The sequence below is a fragment of the Enhydra lutris genome, unplaced genomic scaffold, assembly GCF_002288905.1.
Source record: "Enhydra lutris kenyoni isolate GAN:26980312 unplaced genomic scaffold, ASM228890v2 scaffoldscaffold26, whole genome shotgun sequence".
In the NCBI taxonomy this organism is placed as follows: Eukaryota; Metazoa; Chordata; class Mammalia; order Carnivora; family Mustelidae; genus Enhydra; species Enhydra lutris.
This window is the reverse complement of record NW_019154110.1, coordinates 25151138-25169500: the sequence shown is the minus strand read 5'-3', so window position 1 is coordinate 25169500 and position 18363 is coordinate 25151138. Positions and strand designations below refer to the sequence as shown.

General features: G+C 52.4%; 1 protein-coding gene across 1 annotated transcript; it reads right to left on the bottom strand.

Annotated features, from left to right (window-relative positions):
• Positions 1 to 7655: 7655 nt before the first annotated feature.
• LOC111151237 (leucine rich repeat containing 3C) lies at positions 7656 to 8450 on the bottom strand. The gene has a single exon (XM_022509073.1). The coding sequence runs from the start codon at positions 8418 to 8420 to the stop codon at positions 7656 to 7658; it is 765 nt and encodes a 254-aa protein (XP_022364781.1). The 5' UTR covers positions 8421 to 8450.
• Positions 8451 to 18363: the final 9913 nt, after the last annotated feature.

Here is an 18363-nt window from a genome sequence, read left to right as displayed (position 1 = left end):
GCCACTGTCATCGAGCATGTCATCCTGGGCTGTGCGGTCTCTCATCCTTTAATCAGCTCCAGAGAAGGGTCCCACTCCCCACCCTCCCCCTGGCCCACCATTGCCTCAGTGAGACTTTTGGGAGTTTCCCACTGGTGTCTACCCTCTTTCCACTGGCTGCAGGCCAAAGTTTCCAGCCTGGGTCACCCTCCAAAGACCTGGAGACTGGTGATTTGGAGAAGCCCCATGTGTATCTGTTCTCTTTGAGGACCTCAAAAGTCCATTTAGCCAGCTTTCTCGCTTCTGACCCGGAATTTTTGCTCCTTTCATTTCTCTCACCCTCCTTCATTCACTCTGGACTCTACCAGGCCTGTACTTGTTCTCTTTGTGCCACCTTATCCCACCTCTGTCCCATTGCACCATCCCCCAAACGGCCTCATGACGTTCCAAGAAGGCAGCTTGGAGGGTTCAAGGTAAAGAAGAAATAAGAGTTTGCGGGATCAGCCAAGTTGAAGATCTTGTGCTTTTGGAATAAAAATATCCATGCCAGCCTTGTCCCTGCGCTGCTCCTCCCACCCACCCGGGATACCCCATCTTTTTGTTACTTCTCCTGTCCCTGTTCCTCGTGGTCTTAGGGATAGGCCAGAGAACCCCTTTAGAGTTCAGAGGCTCCTTCTCCTAGGAGTCTTGGTTTACCATCAGGGGAATCTGGGATATAATTTAAATTGTGCTGGAAGAGATTTAATTTAGACTAATTCGTAAGAACTCTTTGGGTGGATTAAAAGTGCTTTATTGTAAACAGGAGGCCGGGTGGTGCGTGGTGCTGTTGCAGGCAGCAAGCTCTGCTCTCTATCTCCCTCTGGTGGTCACTCCGGGGAGGTAACGCGATAATCATTTCTAATGTGGGCACTAAGCTTGTGATTTGTGTGTAGTTGCTAGAAAATGGGGATCAGGGAAGGGAGCTGTTCTAGGGGAGGAAGCCATCTATTCTCTAGGAACCTGACTGTCTCTCTGACCCATAGGGTGCACTGCAAACGCAGACATTGGGACAGGCTTTTATTTCCATATCCATTTATCTTTTACTATTGTTAATTTTCTCTGTAGGAAGGGGCCAAAGAGGATAGAAAGGGAATAGGCTAGTGGAGTTCAGAAGGGTGTAAGGTACTGATCCTGGCAAGAATGGGAAACAGCTGGCACAGACATACTGCCAGACCCTCTCTGAGTAAAAACCGACTAGGGAGGAAGATAGGCTGGAGTGGAAGCGTGACTGTCGGATGGAGGGGCAGGAAGAACATGTCCCAGCGGCATTGCAGTTTATATTGCCTACTGGAGGTTGGAAGTTTTGGGGTTCAGATTGCAGATTGTGAGCTATGCTTCTATAAATTCTCCTTTCTGAACAAAATAAAACCCCCAGAATCCTTTAGTTTCTTTTCTTTTAAGATTTATTTATTTATTTATTTGAGAGAGAGAGAGAGAGAGAGAGAGCATGTACAGAGGGAAGAGGCAGAGGGAAAGGGAGAAGCAGGCTCCCTGCTGAGCAGGAACTTGATCCCAGGACTTCAAGATCATGACCTGAGCCGAAGGCAGACGCTTAACCGACTGAGACACCCAGGTGACCCCCCACAGAATCCTTTCTTATTCCCTAAAATACTTTGAGATTTCTTCCCAAATTCCCAAATCAGCTTTGGAGCCCAGGGACCTCCAAACTCCTGGCTGAGTAGACAAGTCTTGTGACACTTGTTCAACTCAAAGTCATGCTGAAGAACTAAAGAAGTGTGTCAAACTTCAAGGTGTCAGCCCTTGCTGTCCTCAGCCCTCCACTGCTGATGCCTCCACCCACGAGGTATGGGCAAGGAGTCCACGGCTAGTTCCAGCCCAAATCCAGATGCTTCCTCTGTCAGCTGATCCTCCCCCGCAAGAAACCCAGCTCTTCCTGAGCCCGTGGAGATGCAGCTGGAGCAGGTGTTGGAGCTCCTGTCCACTTCATGGTTGATGAAAGAGAAGCTTTCCTCCTCAGCTATGATTGTTAGGCCCCTCCTGATGGGACAGAGCCCCTAGATCCTTGTAAAAGATACTGGGTCCCAGATGGAGCCTTTGTAGGTCTGCCTCCAAGAGAACTTGGAGCCGAAGTGCCTCTCATTTCACCAGCAACCTTGGGTCTATGCAAGACCCACTCTGCTTTCCCTTGTCCTGGTCAGGGAAAGCCAGGTGTTCTTGGCATGCACCTGAAGGTTGGAAGGGGTGGCAGAGGGGGCACAGAGTGATGACAAGATGTTGTGCTCCCTGGTATAGAGGGGTCCATCCCTTGGTATGCCAAGGCTGCAGAATCCTACCAGGGCCTGGGTCACCTTCAGCTCTGATCTGAAAGTCCCTGAGCAGCTTGTAGTCAAGACAGAAGAGCCCTACCTCCCCCTAGATGAAATTCTAGTCCAGGGAGGTCTTCATCTGCACAACAGAGAATAAATACCATGGGATGATTTGAATTTGGGGAAGCCCCAGTCTCAGAAGTGGTCTGCAGTAAAATTTTAAATTTCTGCCCCTGCCCCCACCCTTTACCCCTTCTGCCCATTAGTGCCAGAGTTGAGAGGAAATGGACCCAGATTAAGAGTCTGGAGACCTGAATTCCATAGAGAGCTCCGCTAGGAGCCTGCTGTGTGGCCCTGGAGAAATACCTTTCTTTCTCTTGGCCGGAGACATCATCTGTGACTGACGGGCTGGAACTGCATGAGCTCTTGTATCCCTTCTAGTTGTCAGCCCTCACACCTGTCCTGCAACCCCCAGGCCTCTCACCTGCTCCATCAGGAAGGAACTCTTTCTGCACAGACACAGCTGGCAGAATAAAATTCTTAATAATGTTATGCAAGAACTCCTGTAGTTTTCATTTTGCACTGAGACCTGTAAATTACGTTGCAGGTCTGTCTTGGTATCATTTGGTCGAAGCCAGGAGACTGTCAGTTACATCAGGGAGGGACCCCAACCCTGCTCCAGACCCTCACCAGGCAGAGCCCTTAGTAGGTAGACCATATACCCAACCAGTACGGGGTTCGGTTTACTAGAAGTCTCCTGCAGTCATTCAGAGGACTGAGTCCCCAGTCCTGTCCCTCGGATCCCTAGAATCTCTGGTTCACTAAGATCCAGAGGCCCATCCACCTGGCAGAGTATGGGAAGTGATCAGCTAGGTACTCCTGCAGTTGGGATACAGGAAAATCCCTGAGGGGAAGTGTTCCCCCGGTTCAGAGAGAAGACGCCTTCAGAGCAGGGCCCCAGGGTATCGCTTAGCTTAAAGAAGCCTCCCTCCAGTGCGCTGAGATCTTCCTGGAGAGGCAGGCTCGTCACCCCCACCCAGCCCGCCCGCGCCCCAGCCGCCTTTAGCCCCGCCCAGGCCAGCAAGCTCCGCCCCTTCCCTACAAGTCTCGCCCCTACTCCTGTCATCTCCACCCGAATCCCACCCCTGGATCTCACAGTCTGGCCCCACCACTCCAGCCGCGAGCAGATCTCGCTTACCATCCCGCCTCCCCGCCTGAGAAGGTCCGCTTGCTTCGCCCGGGCCCGGACCCGCCCCGGACCCGCCCCCCCGCGCCTCCGCCCCGCCCATGCCGGGTCCTCTCTCCCGCAGCACCACGACTTAGCTGGGCGGCCGTTGTCCCCGGGTCAGGCCTTTAAGCGCCAGCCGCTACTCCTCCACGCTCTTCCTCCCCCGCGACCTGCAGAGCCTGAAACTCCGTGTGCTCTCGGCTCAGGCCCAGACTGGGTGCAGGACAGTGGTGACCAGGACCCCGCTCCACCTGCTTGGGCACGACTTCACTCAGCGGGTCCCCCACCCCCAGGCACAGAGGCCCCCTTCTGGGTCTTGGCGTCCTGTGCCCTCCCTCAGGTAGCCTTCTCCAGGGGAAGATGATCAGGGCAGGTCTGGTGTGGGGGTGCCCGGGGGGGCTCAGCTCCTTAGTTTCCAGTGGGCACTGAGGATCCTGAGGTGGAGTGGGGGGCAAAGGGACACCTCCGGTCACCATGAATGGCTGTGATAGAGGAGCAGGAGAGCCCCACGGGTGGTTGGGGAACAGCTGAAGATAGGGGAACTGGGCAGAGGATGGAGCTGGGAGGGAAAGCCTCATCTTTGTATCTGGCACATAGTAGTAACTCAATAAATGTCGAATGAATGAATGGGCTTGTGGTGGCATCTCTTTTGGCAGCTTGGGGCCTCACTCTGCTTGGTTTTCTGCCTTCCTGGTTTGGGACATGGTTCCTCACAGGCAGTGAGGATGCTGGTGACAAAGTCCCTGCAAGATGAGGTGAAACCCCTTGTAGTCGGAGCTTCTCTTGCCTGATGGGGGAACTGCAGCCCTCCTGTTGGAACAAGCTGTTGGGTTGCTTCTGGTTTTGAGGCTGGTATGCCCTCCCTCTGTAGGAGAGCTCAGCGTTGCACTTGAAATGTCCGTGTGTGAGCCCAGGACAGGAAGGGTGAGGGCTGGGCCCCACCTGGTGCTCCTTAACTCCCGGGTACCCACAGTTGGCTCCCTGTTCCCTTCCTCGTGTGGATAACAAGGCTTTGTAGATGCTCAAGTCTCTGGGGTAGGTCTTGGTGTCCCCAGGTTCAGAGCTCCCCAAAGAGAAAAGATCCTGTTTCTTCCATTAGTCCGGGGCTTCCCTGAGAGTTAGGTTAATGTCTCTCCCCCTCAGACTGGGAGCTCCCTCAGGGCTGCTCCAGGCTCCTGCTCCACAGGGCCAGAAAGGGACTTCTCTTCTCCCACCCCTACCTACAGCCTGCCGGCTCCAGAAGCCTGCATGTGGATGCCAAGCTTCGTCCTGCCCCAGACCTCCTGGGTTCTTCTGCACCAAATATGTGGCCGGGCTCTCTTGGCTCCTGGCAGCTTTGTTCCTGGTTCCCGCACATCCTGGTGGGAGTGTTGGTTTTGACAGAGTGCATCTGTACCAGCCAGAAGGGCGAGAAGCAGCCAGCAAAAATGAAACTGTCCAACTGCCTGCTTGGCATCTCAGAACACACGTCCTATGATCCTTGGTTCCCAGTAGAGAGAAGGATGGGGGAGAAACTGGTTATGTCACCCCTTCCTGCTGGCCCAGTGGACAAGTACGACCCAGAGGCCAGCGTTCAGAGGGAAGGGCTTAGGGGTTCAGCCACTGTTGCTCCAGGCGGGAGCATTTCCGAGTGTGTGGAGGCCCGCTCTGTCCGGTGTCCTGTAATGCACTGAGCTGAAGCTATAGCCTCTCATGTCCCCTCCCACCAATTTCCAACTGAGGGACCCCAACTGAGGAGGGTGAAGGGGTCTCTCCCTGACACTTCCCCAATCCCCCATCTTTGCCCCTCTTGTCCTCTCTCTCCTGCCCTAGGTCCCAAGAGGGAAAGGAATTTGAGCCAGAGGGGGCCATGTGGAGAACTAGTAGATCGCTTTTGCTATCCAGGGATCTAGGACCCCTCCTGACCTGGGTTCCAGGCAAACTTTCCTCCCTGGATCCATTCCTATCCTGAGCTTAGCTCAGGGAATTGGTGTTAGGTGTCCAGATGAGGGAACCAATTCTCTGCAGATCTTATAGATGCTGTTTCTGCTGCTTAGAATGACAGAAAGTCAAATGAGGCTCCAGAGATCATCATAGATGACAAAGTCTCAGGGCTTCATCTATCCCCCAGCCTCTCACTCCCGAGGGTCTGCATGGTCTATTTCCCAGCATCCAGTGAGACATGTCCCAGCCTGATTTCAGGAATGGGTAAGTGAGCAGAGAGAGACAGACAGTGGCAGGGGAGAAACTGATGGAGGGTTTGATGGGGTTGGGGCCAAGATTCCAAGGCCCAGGCCAGGGTGTGGCTGGGGTGCAGGTTGAACTGCAGCCTGAAACTTCCCACACCCTCGTTCTTTTCCCACCGCAGTGCATCCCTGGAACTGGGGAGGCCCATGTCTCCTGAGAAAAGAGGATGGGGTGGGGGTCCCAGGTGTTTCTGAGATGAGTCAGGTTGAAGCTCTCTGGATGATACAAGGGAGCTCAGCCTTGGAGGGGTGGAGGGAGCCTTGGAGATGGCAAGAGGTGGGTGGGGTTGTTGGAGAGGAGACAGGGAAGTCAGGGTGGGTCAGAGGAATGGGGAGGTGATGGGTTCCTCTGTGCTTCTCCTTGAGTGTCCGCCCCATCTACTCTAGGCTCTGCCCCAAACTGGGTGGAACCCTGGTTCAGTGGTTTTATCTTCAGCCTCTATTGGGGTTTCCATGAGCTTCCCTATGGGAAGATAATCCTACATGGGGGCAAGGGATGGGGTGCGTTGACCTCTTTGGTCCCTTGAGAAGCCCATTTGGTGATAGGGATATCTCATAGGGTCCCCCTCCTTTAGCCAACTTGGTCTCTGCCACCCCAGGAATTCTTTCATTAAATTTGAGCACATCTAGTTTCTCTGTACACCCTGCTCAGACTCCCACTGAGAGAAAAGACAGATTGCTAAGAGGGGAATAGCTCTCTCTCCCTTTGCTTCCTATGCCCCATCTAACAGGTTGGAGGCTGCCAGCTGATGACTGATGCCTGGACATTGCCCTCTTCCCCCACCCCCTTCATCCCCCGTCCAGCCTCCTCCCCTCCTCCATTCTGGTTCCACCATCATTAATTCATAGGCCCTGGCATCCCTAGCAGACAGACTCTGGTGTCAGGAGCTGGGAGGTGGGAGGGGAGAGAGGAGATGGCATTCAGCCCAGTGGGAGTGTCCACCACCAGGTAAAGAGCTCAACACCTTCCCACTCCTCATTGTCAGGCCACACACATTCAATGGGATGGACAATAAGGAAGAGATCGGGGCCTTCATAAAAGTGACTTTATTGAGTTGTCCAGGGATATTTTTGGGGTGAGAGACCTCCTAGTCCCCATCCCCCTCTAGTTCCCAGTGACCCATCTTTAGCTCAGAGATAGAAGAGACCACTCTTCTCCCAAGGGAAAGGGTTCAGAAAGCCTGTCAGTGTATAAAGGAGAGAGCAGCGAGATGGAGCATCTCTGGAAAAGGAAGCAGGGCCCCCTAAGCCAGGAGGGTCCCCAAGAGAGGACAGAGGGAGACGAGCCTGGGGCTGAGAGAGAGGCAGAAAGTGAGGGGGGAGCTTCTCAGGAGAGGTGGAGAGAGGAGAGCAGGAACCCACAGGGCCCGGCCTCTCCTTGCCTCTCTCTGCACCCTCTACTCCAGCTCCCCACCCCAGAGTTGTCTGATTGCTGCCCATGCTTTCCAAGTTGTTTGCACCCTCTTCGCCTTTGTCCACCACCTGGTACCCGGCGTCCTCTGTCTTCTGCCCAAAGCCCTTCTCATTCTTGAAGAGTCAGTTCAAACATCCACACAGTGAAGCTTGGCGATCACTTCCTCCGCGGTGTTCCTACAGTGGCCTGCCCCCGGCTCTGAGTGGGCGCTGTCATTTTCTGTTCTGCTGCCCCCCACCTCCCTCAGTGAAGACTTGGGAGCTTTGGGTCTCCGAGTCTAGCACACTTCAGACACAGGGTAGGCACCAAAGACTCCAGGCACCACAGAGGGTGTGGGTTGAGACAGTGAGAGATTGGTTTTTTAGGGAAGAGGAAAGGGGGTGGGATTTGGGGGATGGGACGGGACTGTGGAGGAGGCAGAGAGGGTCAGAGGAAAAGAGAGGGCGAAGGGGGTGGAGGGTAGGCCAGGTCCTGAGAGGGGCCTGAAGGGGTGGCCCCGGTCCTCAGACCATCGTGCTGAGCGTGGAGGAGTCCTCTGAGCGCACAGGCAGCCCCGGGGCCTGCTTGAGGGGACGTCGGGTCTCCTCCCGGTTCTGCCACACGTAGTGGGCCAGATAAGCCCCAACCAGCGCCAGCCAGCCCCCCATGGTGACCAGCAGGGCCACGTCAGTGCTCCGCTGGGCCCCGCCACGCCCCGGCCCACACAGCTCTTCCTGCCCTGCCAGCGGCAGGAACTCCTGCCCCACAAGGTCCGGGCGGGCTCCGGGGCCACACACGATGCCTGTTCCAGTGCCCGGGGCCAGCCTCACCTGCCTGAGCACCTCCTGGAGGGCACAGTCACAGTGCCAGGGGTTGGCGGACAGATTCACTTGGATCTGCAGGCCCACGAAGGCCTCTACGGGCACCGAGGCCAGCCGGTTGGCAGAGAGGTCAAGGTGGCGCAGTGTGCCCGCCAGGCCCCGGAATGCGGCCCCCGAGAGGTGGGCAAGGACATTATGGGACAGATCCAGCTCCTCCAGGACAGGCAGGTGCTGGAAGGCTCCAGCTGGCACCGAGGCCAGCTGGTTGGCATCCAGGTAGAGCTTGCGCGTGTCGTTGGGGATGCCGGTGGGCACCGTGCTCAGGCCTGCCTGGCTGCAACGGAACGTCCGCTCACCGGCTTCTTCGGCCGCATAACAGCCCTGCGGAGGTGCCCGGGGACTGGACTCCGTGCCACCTGGGCCTATCACCAGCAGAAGAGACAGCAGGTGACCAGCTGGCAGGAGCATGGCTAAAGATTGGCATAGTCCTGGAGTGGAGTAGGAGGAGCTGGGGGAGAGAAGCCCCATAAAGGAAGAATGAGTCAAGAGAATCCCATTCCCCAATGTCAGCTCTCTCTTCTGGAGGTCTCCCATGGGGGCTCTGAGTGCTGGGACCTCCCTTTGGGGGTTCACTCAGGTCTGGGTGACTTTTGCTTCTCCTTTGGGATTTAAGTCTCCTTTTTCAGGCCCTTTGGGTAAGAGGTCCCCTGGGCCCGAGATTCTCCTAGCATCTCTTGGTTTCTGGAAGGTTAATCTCTAAGTCTCTTGGTCCAAGACCCTGTTGGTCACTCTGGGTCTGGGGGCTTCTATGTCTCTGCTTCTACCCATGTACTAATTTCTCTTGTTGGAATAAAGTCTTTCTCTGCCAGCCCAGCTGGGTGGGCCCCGTAGGCACCAGAGGGCCAGGCTGGCACTCATACGAAGGGAACAAGGAAGACAGACCAGCGATTGGATTTCAGGGTGTTCAGCTAGGCTAGGTGACTAAGACCTGCTTTCTCTGCCCATCTCCTCCTTTTTCTGGAGCACCCACCCCTCCACCTGCCCCAGCTTTGTCCTCTCCACCCCACTCTTCTCTCCCCAACCCCACCTGCTTCCTCCTCCTCTTAACCTCTCACCCCTGCTGGTGGGAGAGCCTTCTCCTGAGTGTCCTCTCCCAGGAAGTAGTCTGTCTCCCTGCTGCCCGACTCCAGAGACCTGCTTCCTCCTCCAGAAACCCTGTGTTCTTGTAGCTGCTGGAAATCGGGGGCTGGGGCCCCACAGTGTTCGGTTTCCTGGCATGTGACTCCTGGCCCCAGGTGTCAGATACCTGAGCCATGGCCTGGCCAGGAGATGCCAAGACAGGGCAGATCCTGGACCCTGATGAACACTGCTGTGGGGAGGCCAGGCCCCAATTCCTTTCTCTGTCTCGGGCTCCCTTGACATTGACCTTGACATTGTCATCTTCTGTCCCTCTTCTCTGAGCCAGGGCTGAGACTCTGCCTTCTAGAACCTCTGCCGCTTACAAAGAGCCTGGTCCAGCAGATCCCGGCTTGGCAGGCCTGGGGTGGGGGTGAGGGGACAGAATTGGAGTGGGCCCCATCTCACATCCACTGCCTTCAGCAGCCGTCTCCCCCAATTCCGTCCTGCCCCCACTCTCCTTTTCTGTCCTTCTACTGTGCCCTGGGCCACCTTCTTCGGTGGTAAATGAACTTCCTCAGCCTTTTCCTTGGAAAACTTACCTTTCTCCGGAGGACTTCATCTCCAGGCTCCTCCCAGTACTGGGGCCTAGTAGAGGGCACTGGGGCTCAGTTTTCATTTATCTGCACAGACAGTGGCTGGCCCCTCCAGGGCTTGGAAGGGCTTCTTCCAGGTGTCTGAAGTCTGATATGATCCCCTCAAGTTTTCCTGTTGATTTTCTGTTTTGGGCTGGAGCTGACTCCGGTTGTCTTTGTTTGCGGAAGCCCTAGGCAACCAAGTTGGTCCTTTTAAGTCTCGCTCATGTCTGGGAGCTAGAGAGGGCTTGTTGCCCTGGGCCTCTTGATCTCAGCCATCATTTGCAGCCCAAGCAACCCTGTTTCAGTGCCTTCTCCTAAAGCAGGGAAAGAGAATGGGGGAGTGGGGTGTCCCCTCCTTTCTTTTCTTTTTAAAAAGATTTTATTTATTTATTTATCAGAGAGAGAGAGAGAGAGAGAACACACATGAGTGTGAGCAGGGGGAGAGACAGAGAGAGAGGCAGGCTCTCACTGAGCAAGGAGCCTGTTGCAGGACTTGATCCCAGGACCTTGGGATCACAACCCGAGCCAAAGACAGATGCCCAACCCACTGAGCCACCCAGGCGTCCCAGGAGGCTGAGGTCATGTGCTGTGGAGACCCTTCTAAGAAGGAAAACCTCCCTGGATTTTGTAAGAGACGATGAGAGACCAGAAGCCGACCCGTAATTTCAGGGCCCAGTGCAAGATGAAAACATAGGGCCCCTTGTTCAAAAACTGTTCAGAATTTCGAGATGGCGAAAGCAGATTGTAAAACCAAACATAGGACCCTCCTCAACACAGGGCCCAGGGCTCTGTGGGACTGTAGAGGCCGCGCTCCCACGAAGCTGGCCCTGGAGGTGACCTTTGATCAAGCAGTTTCAGAAGCGCCATGGGGCCCGAATCTGCTATCGGATGATATCATCTCTGGAGACAGTCACCACTGACTCATGCTGTGACATCAGCAGAGGCATTTCTCAGACTCACACTTGTCCAAGAAATCAGATAAGATACATGTTCTACGCATGGGCAGAAGCAGCGAAAATTTTGTCTGTGGGTTCCTTGTTAAGTTGCTCGCTAGGCCTGCTGCCACTGAAAACTAGGGCGTCCATTTTGGGATTGTGGCTGAATGTGGAAGAGCAAACATTTGGAAGCTTACCCCTCACGCTGTTCTCCTCTCACGCCAGGCAGGAGTTTAGCTAAATAAGACACAAGAAGTGAGCCTGGCTGTTGAAGAGTGATGTCCTTCTCAGAGGAGGGCAGCTACAGAGAGCGAGAGCGCCTGGGGTGCCCAGCATGGCGGCGGGAGGAGAAGCAGGCAGTGTTCGTAGACTGGAGAGTCCCCCTGGAGCATACGTGTGGCTAATGGAGGGTGGCCAAGGGCCGTGCTCAGCAGAGAAGGAATGGAGAGGAAGGAGGAACCACGGGGGAGGTGCTCAGTGCAGGCTGGGGGTCGACGAGGTTGGGGCAGCATTTCTTCTCTGCCATTCCCTCCTCCTTTCAGCGAGGATTTCCTGTGGGCCTCGTGTTCCAAGAACTGTGCTCATTGAAGGGGACACAGACCCTGTTCTTCACCTGGATCCATTAAATTCAACTCTCTGTGGCTGGGGGGGGTCTAAGCACCGATATTTTTCAAAAGCTCCTGAGGTGGTTCTCATGTTCAGCTGGGAACAGCCAGTCTGGAAGGAAGATGCGGACATGTTGATACGTGTTTCCACAGGCGTTCCTGTGATGTCTGCTGTGTGTCCAAGGAGCTTTCAGACCCAGAGAGAGCAGGATCTGCTGGCTGTCAACTCCGTGTTGCCATTTTCTCTCGTCCCCCTTAGGGCCTTTCAGTGGGGCCTGAGAACTGAACTCGTAACACAGATCAAGGGGAGAAGAGCGCACACATATTTATGTAAGCTTTATGCAACCCAGGAGCCCTGTAAGGAAATGAAGACCCCAAAAAGTGGCAAGTTGTGAGTACTTTTATGCCAGGTTGAATAAAGAGAGGCAATATATGGAGAGGCTCAGGAAGGATAAAAATTATTTTTAACAAAGTCTGTTGGTACAGAAGTCTCTCAGCTTTGACTCCCCATCGAATGTTCCTTTTCTCCTGGTACTGAGAGGACATTTTTCACATGGGAGTTTTGTCTCCTGTTTTCAGGGGAAGGAAAAGGGCGGGGGGAGACTAGAATACCCTTCTTGCATCTGTTGTTTTTTTATGTGAACCGAGCTCAAAATAATCTTAACGCCAAAGTGGCATATTTTGGGGTGGCGTATTCTGCCCCCTTCAATATCTGTTCCTGATTTCCTTCTTTATACCACCCGCCGATTGGGGAGGAACAACGTACTCCATCCCTCCTGATAGAGCCCAATCGGTCCTCTCCGTCTATCGGGAATTCTGTTGCCCATTTTCCCAGCCTCCTTTGTGGCGGGGGGTGGCCCAGTTCAAGGACATCTAAGGGGGAAGTCTGCTGAAGGGGTTTCTGAGACCGTCTTTGGTTTGTTTATAAACGAGGATGGACTAAGCCCTCTCCTTCTCCCTACTGCTTTTTCCCTGGTTTGAACATGGAGGGTCAACCATTGCTATCCTGTGACCATGAGGCAACAAAGCAGGAAGGAAAGGTCGAGTATCACTGAGAAATTGGCCTGAATATCACTGAGCCACTCAACCAACACGAGCAACCGCCTGCTTCTTTCCTTATGTGAGAAAAATAAACCCCTGCTTCAGTGATTTTCAACTTGGCTTCACATTAGAAGAGGGAAGGTCTTGAAAACTATTGGTGCCCACGCCCACCACAGAGATTCTGATTAACCTTGGCCTGGCCTGTGTCCAGTGGGTGGGGACTTTTAAAAGCTCCTTGGGTGACGCTCCTGGCAGAAATCTCCTCTCAGGATCACTCCTTTGCTTGGGTTTTCTGTTGCTTTCAGCTGGGAGCATTCTTACCTGATACACTCACTTCCCCAGGATATCAGGAAAGCTATCCTAAGGGGCGACATCTGTGCTGGGTTTTCAAGGCTGAGTGCATCAGGTGGAGGAACAGAGTATGAGCAAGAGGAGGGGGGCATGAGAGGGTTTGGTTCTCCTAGACTGTAGAACGGAGGGGTGGAGAAAGGCTATGGTTAAAGTGGAAGGAGACCAGATCCTTGTGGATTGTTAAATTGGGACTTGATTTAGCAGTTAGTAGGTAAAGGGTTTTAAGATTAGCTTTGATGTTTCAATCACTTTCTGGTTGTGTGGAGGGTGCATTGGTGGAAAAAAGACCAGTTACTGGGACAGTCCAGGTGGGACGTGGTCAAGGCCTGAATGGAAGCTATGGTGCAGGACCAAAGGAGCTATGACTGGAGTGTTCCATTCCTTGCCGTGGCTTATGGGGTGCATGGGAAAACCCTTGGGCTGGGCCCAGGACCACTTTTGCCATTGGGTGCCTCCCTCTCCAATCCCCTTGGACCTTTGATTCTCTGGACCTCATGTTCTCTGAAATCCCTTCCAGCCTGATGTTCAGTGTGTCTGTGATGGTGGGGCAGGGAAGAGGTTGAGGCATGGCAGGGCCTGGCTCCCAAGTGCAGGACCTAGGAGAGATGCCCACCCTGGCTGGGCTGAGTCCCAGCTCCTCCCTCCAAGGGCAGTAACTCCATGCCTCTAAACTGTGACGCTGGAGGAGAGAAAGTAGGCCTCCAGGTCCCTACCTCCCTGATGTGGGAAGCACCCACATAGAGAGGGATAATTGAAAGGAAAGGAGAGGGTTAGCTACTTTACCCATTATGTCAGCCAGGGACTCATCTAATGCCAGTTTACTGGGCAGTTTAGGCAGTGGGAGGGGGGTGGGCCACAAAGGCCTTTGCTGGAAAGTTCCTTGTGGGAAATAGCAAAGGGGGCGTACACCCATCCATCTCTGATTTGTTCAAAACACACCTCCTGGGATTCTTAGATATTGGGGATGCAGAGAGAGGTAAAATGTCCCCCAGACAATAGAGGAAGCCAGACTTGTGTACCTGATAGCTGAGGTGTGGGCTCTAGCTGCGGTGTTTGCAGAGGGCAGAGGAATCCGGAGGTCCGAGCAGTAGACTGCCTGGGCGGTTGGGGAAGGCATCACAGAGCAGGTCACAGGTGAGGAATGGCCTTGCAGGATGAATAGGAGTCGACCAAATGGAAAAGGCTAGGAGGAAAAGCACTGTCGACTAAGCTAAGAGCCAGAAAGAGCAAGGTGTGTTCTGAGAATGGTTAGGAGCTCAGAGAGGGTGTATCTGGGATGTGTGGGTCCATTCTATCCTTCCTCTAACATTCACTGGGAATCCACTGTGCGGAGGAAATGCATGAGTGAGACACAGAGCAAGCAGCCTAGCAGGGGAAACGGGTGTGTAGCAGATATATATAGCACCCTCGGTGCAGACAGAAGTCTTTAAAAGGCACCTATGGGAACATGAGGTCCACACTGGACAGGGGGGGTAGCTGGGAAAGAATCTGGGGAGAAATGCCACTACTTTAGCTGTGTGACCTTGGGCAGAATATTTAAACTCTCCGTGCTGCAATTTTCCCATTTTAAAGTCAGGATAATAAAAATACCTACCGCACAGGGCTGTGTAATCTTTTTTTTTTTTTTAAGATTTTATTTATTTATTTGACAGACAGAGATCACAAGTAGGCAGAGAGGCAGGCAGAGAGAGAGAGAAGGGGAAGCAGGCTCCCCGCTGCCCAGAGAGCCCAACGCGGGGCTCGATCCCAGGACCCTGGGATCATGACCCTAGTTGAAGGCAGAGGCTTTAACCCACTGAGCCACCCAGGCGCCCCAGGGCTGTGTAATCTTTTAAAGATTAAAAGAGCTTATACATGTGAAGCCCTTACCCCAGTACCTGGAACACAGCAGACACTGCGTGAGTTAGCGGCTGTTATTAGTGGTGGAGGAGGGGGCATTAGGTAGGGGAGGAAGGTGATCTGGGGCAGTGGCCCCCTCAGGATTTCTAGAGAGGTGGGAACTGCTAGGGGTAGTAATGTCATTGGACGGGCACCAGAGGAGTTTTTCTTTCTTTTTTTTTTTTTTTTTTTTAAGATTTTATTTATTTATTTGACAGAGAGAGAGAGAGAGAGATCACAAGTAGGCAGAGAGGCAGGCAGAGAGAGGAGGAAGCAGACTCACTGCCGAGCAGAGAGCCTGATGCGGGCCTTGATCCCAAGACCCTGAGATCATGACCTGAGCCGAAGGCAGAGGCTTAACCCACTGAGCCACCCAGGCGCCCCAGAGAGGGGTTTTTCTTAAAGCCACCGTTTTCATAGTTGGTGCCCTTTTGATCTGTAATATTCGCAGTTTTCTAGCCTGCTTTTTTTCCACGGGAGAAAATGCCAACAGTCCCTGTCAAAGAATATGCAGATTGAGGGGTGGCTACAGAACAGCACTGCTCTTGGTTCCCAGAAGGAGGTTCTGGTTCCCAGGCCTTGGCACTGGGCCCCTGTCTGGCTCAGCCCTTTCCCTCTGCAGCCCCAAATGGCCAGCCACAGGGCCGGGTGAGGGGCGGAGAGCGAGGGCCCCCTGGCAGTGCTCTCTGTTTCTTACCAGCTCAGTAGCTCTTGCTCAGTAGTGCCTCTTTGTCTGCTCAACGTCACCGCCCCCTCCGCACCACTGCCACCACAGGCCTGGGGGTGCCTGCCACCCAAACCCGAACCCCACTGCCAACGAAGTCAACAGCTCTTTTCTTCTTTGCACTTGGCCTGGGTGCGCCCTTCCTTCAGGAAGGAGGAGGCGAGGTAGGGGCAGCAGGGGGGTAAAAGAATGAATTGGAGGGGAGTAGGGACCCTGCTCCATCCCCCCACCACCCCCCACCCGTGGTCAGGGAAAGGGGCTCCGTTTCTGGACGCCCCACCTCCTCATTTCCCACCACTGCCATCATCTCGGGAATGTATTCCCAGTTTATGACCCCACCCATGTTTGCTATCTCTGCCCACACGGTTTGTATCTGCGGCAAACAGAGGCCTCGCCACCCTGCCAGATGGAAACGCCAAGGCTGGGGAATGTGTCTATCTCAGCTGACTAAGGAGCTCCCAGAGGGCAGGAGAGCCTGTGAGAGTGGCTCCCTCTGTATTCAAAACACAGTTCATAAAAAACAGAAAATGCATAATCTCACATTACACAAAGTTTGAAACTAGAGTTTGAAGAAGTTCGCCGCCAACCCCTCCATCCTAACACAAGGTCTGTTTTTATTTTATTGAATTTCCACAGCCTGGTGAAGTAGATGCTCAAACACCATTCAGAGGTAGAGTGGATGAGTAACAGGTAACACAGAGGACTTACTAGGTGCTAGGAATTGCTCTAAGTGCTTCACATTTAATCTTTAATGAGGTGGGCGTGATCATGATCGTCCCCATCTCCACTCAGAAACGTAGTAACTAAAAAAAAAAAAAAAGAAGAAGAAGAAAAAAAAAAGAAACGTGGTAACTCAAACACAGGGAGGTTCAGTGACTTACCTAAGGTCACACAGCTGCTGAGGGCAGCTGGTGCCACGATTTTTCTTATCATCACTGTCACTGCATATGCAGGCTTATAAAAGCTTTTATTATGGACAGTTTCAAACATAAAAAGGTAGAAAAAATAACATAAGGAATCTCATGTCCCCATCTCTCAGTGCCAGTAATTACCACCTCATGGCCCACTTTATTCCCTGAAGTCCCTAAGCCCAGGTTATTTTGAAGCAAATCCAGTCAGCACATTATTTCCTTCACGTATATTTTAATATATATCTCCACAAGAAAGAAGACTTTTTATTTAAAAAAATCACCGCAAGACCATATCATACCTTAAAAATTATTATTCCTTAATATCATCGATTTGAATAGTCAGCATTCAGATTTTCCTGATAACGTAATACTTTTTTTTTTTTTAAGTTAGTTTGCTTGAATCAGAATCCAAATATGGCCTTTGGTAGATACGTTGCTTAATTTGTTTTAATCTGTAAGTCTTTTCCTCTCCTTTTTCCCTTCTAACTTATTTGTTAAGGAATTGGATGTTTGTTCTAGTTTCCCTTTTCCTTGATTTTGCTGTCTGTATCCCCAGGGAATACTCATGCTATATTTTCCCCCCTAATCTTTTCATATAACCTAGCAAACATTTTCCCAAACTGCTGTGCCATAACCATGCTATGTCATCCAATGGATATACTATCATATTTTTCTTTTTTTAAAAAAGGGTTTTATTGATTTATTTATTTGACAGACAGAGAAAGGGAGAGAGACAGCACAAGCAGGAGGAGCAGCAGAGGGAAAAGGAGAAGCAGGCTCCCCACTGAACAAGGAGCCCTATGCAGGGCTTGATCCCAGGACCCTGGGATCATGACCTAAGCCAAAGGCAGAGGCTTAACCGACGGAGCCACCCAGGTGCCCCTCCATAATATTTTTCTTAGGCATTTAGGTTGCTTTCTGTTTTCCACTATTATAAAAAAACAACAACGCAGGAATGAACATTTTCTTACAGAGTACATAGGGTGTATCTCCTTAGAATATGCTAAGAGAAATGTAGTCATGGCTCTAAAGCCGGAGTGATTTCTCAGCCTCTTGGCACATATTACCAATTGTTTGTCCACAGGGTTGTGCATTCCCCAGCACCACATAAGAGTGCTGTCACTCATTCTGAACAGTACTTAGGCCTATTCATGGCTGAAGGATGTTTGGTAAAGACAGGGTAATTATGAGGGCAGAGAGCTAGAGAAGGAGTAAGATGATGACAGGGACTCAGGCTAAATTAAGCCGAAAGTGATCTACAGTTTACCACAGACCTAGAGTGAGTCAGAACTCTGTTCATTCCCATTGTGGAAAAAAAACAACAACTCGATAACAGGAGTTATTAATAGGGCATGGCATGTCGGGTAATCTTTCCGTTAGACTATGCATTAGTCAGGCCCTTATTCGAGACATGGATCCAGAGGCAAAGATCCACAGAGCTCAATCAACTTGAGGGCTGATAGAAGAATTCCAAAGAAGAGTCAAAGGAATTAAGCAGGCTCAGTTAGTAAAAATAAGATCTTTTTTGCCTCAATGCTGGGAGGTTTCTGTAGAAAGACCAATACTCAGTTGTTTGCTTATGGCTTTAGAAGGCTGACTACAAAAAGGGGCTCCCATGAAGCAGGAGAAACCTTCATATAAGGTAGAAGTTTTTCAGACTCTGGGGTGGTTATTTAAGTCTTGGGATGAGCGCTCTTCAGCCACTGGCCCTGGAAATATTTGAGAAGCTTCCTGTTCTCCTGCTCTGAGTGGTTCAGGTTTCCACTTGCTTCCTACTAGGTGCCTCTGGGAGCCCACTCCAGGTTTGTGATGACTGTTTCCTGGCTGTCGCCTGGAGAAGGGCAGGTAAGGTCTCAGGGAAGTGCTCCCCAGTTTTCCTGGGCCAGCATTCTCCCTTCTGGCCCCTCTCATTCATTCAGGGTGTGTTTACGGCCTGTCAGTTGGCATGTCATGACGTCATCTGACCCTTCCCTTCGAGTCCTGCCATTCAGAGTGGACTTAGAAGCAGGTGGGGGCAGTGTAAATGACTCAAACAAGGCCTTTTTGGTGACATGGAGAGTGGGACTGACCCAGGAGACCTCAAGGCCGTTTAGTTCCACCTCCTACAGTATAGTTTCCTACAATGCAACAGGTGCTTTACCTACATTCTTTTGAATTTGAGCAACCTTGGAGGTGGGGTTTCACAGGGGTAACATTGGAGGTCAAGATAAGT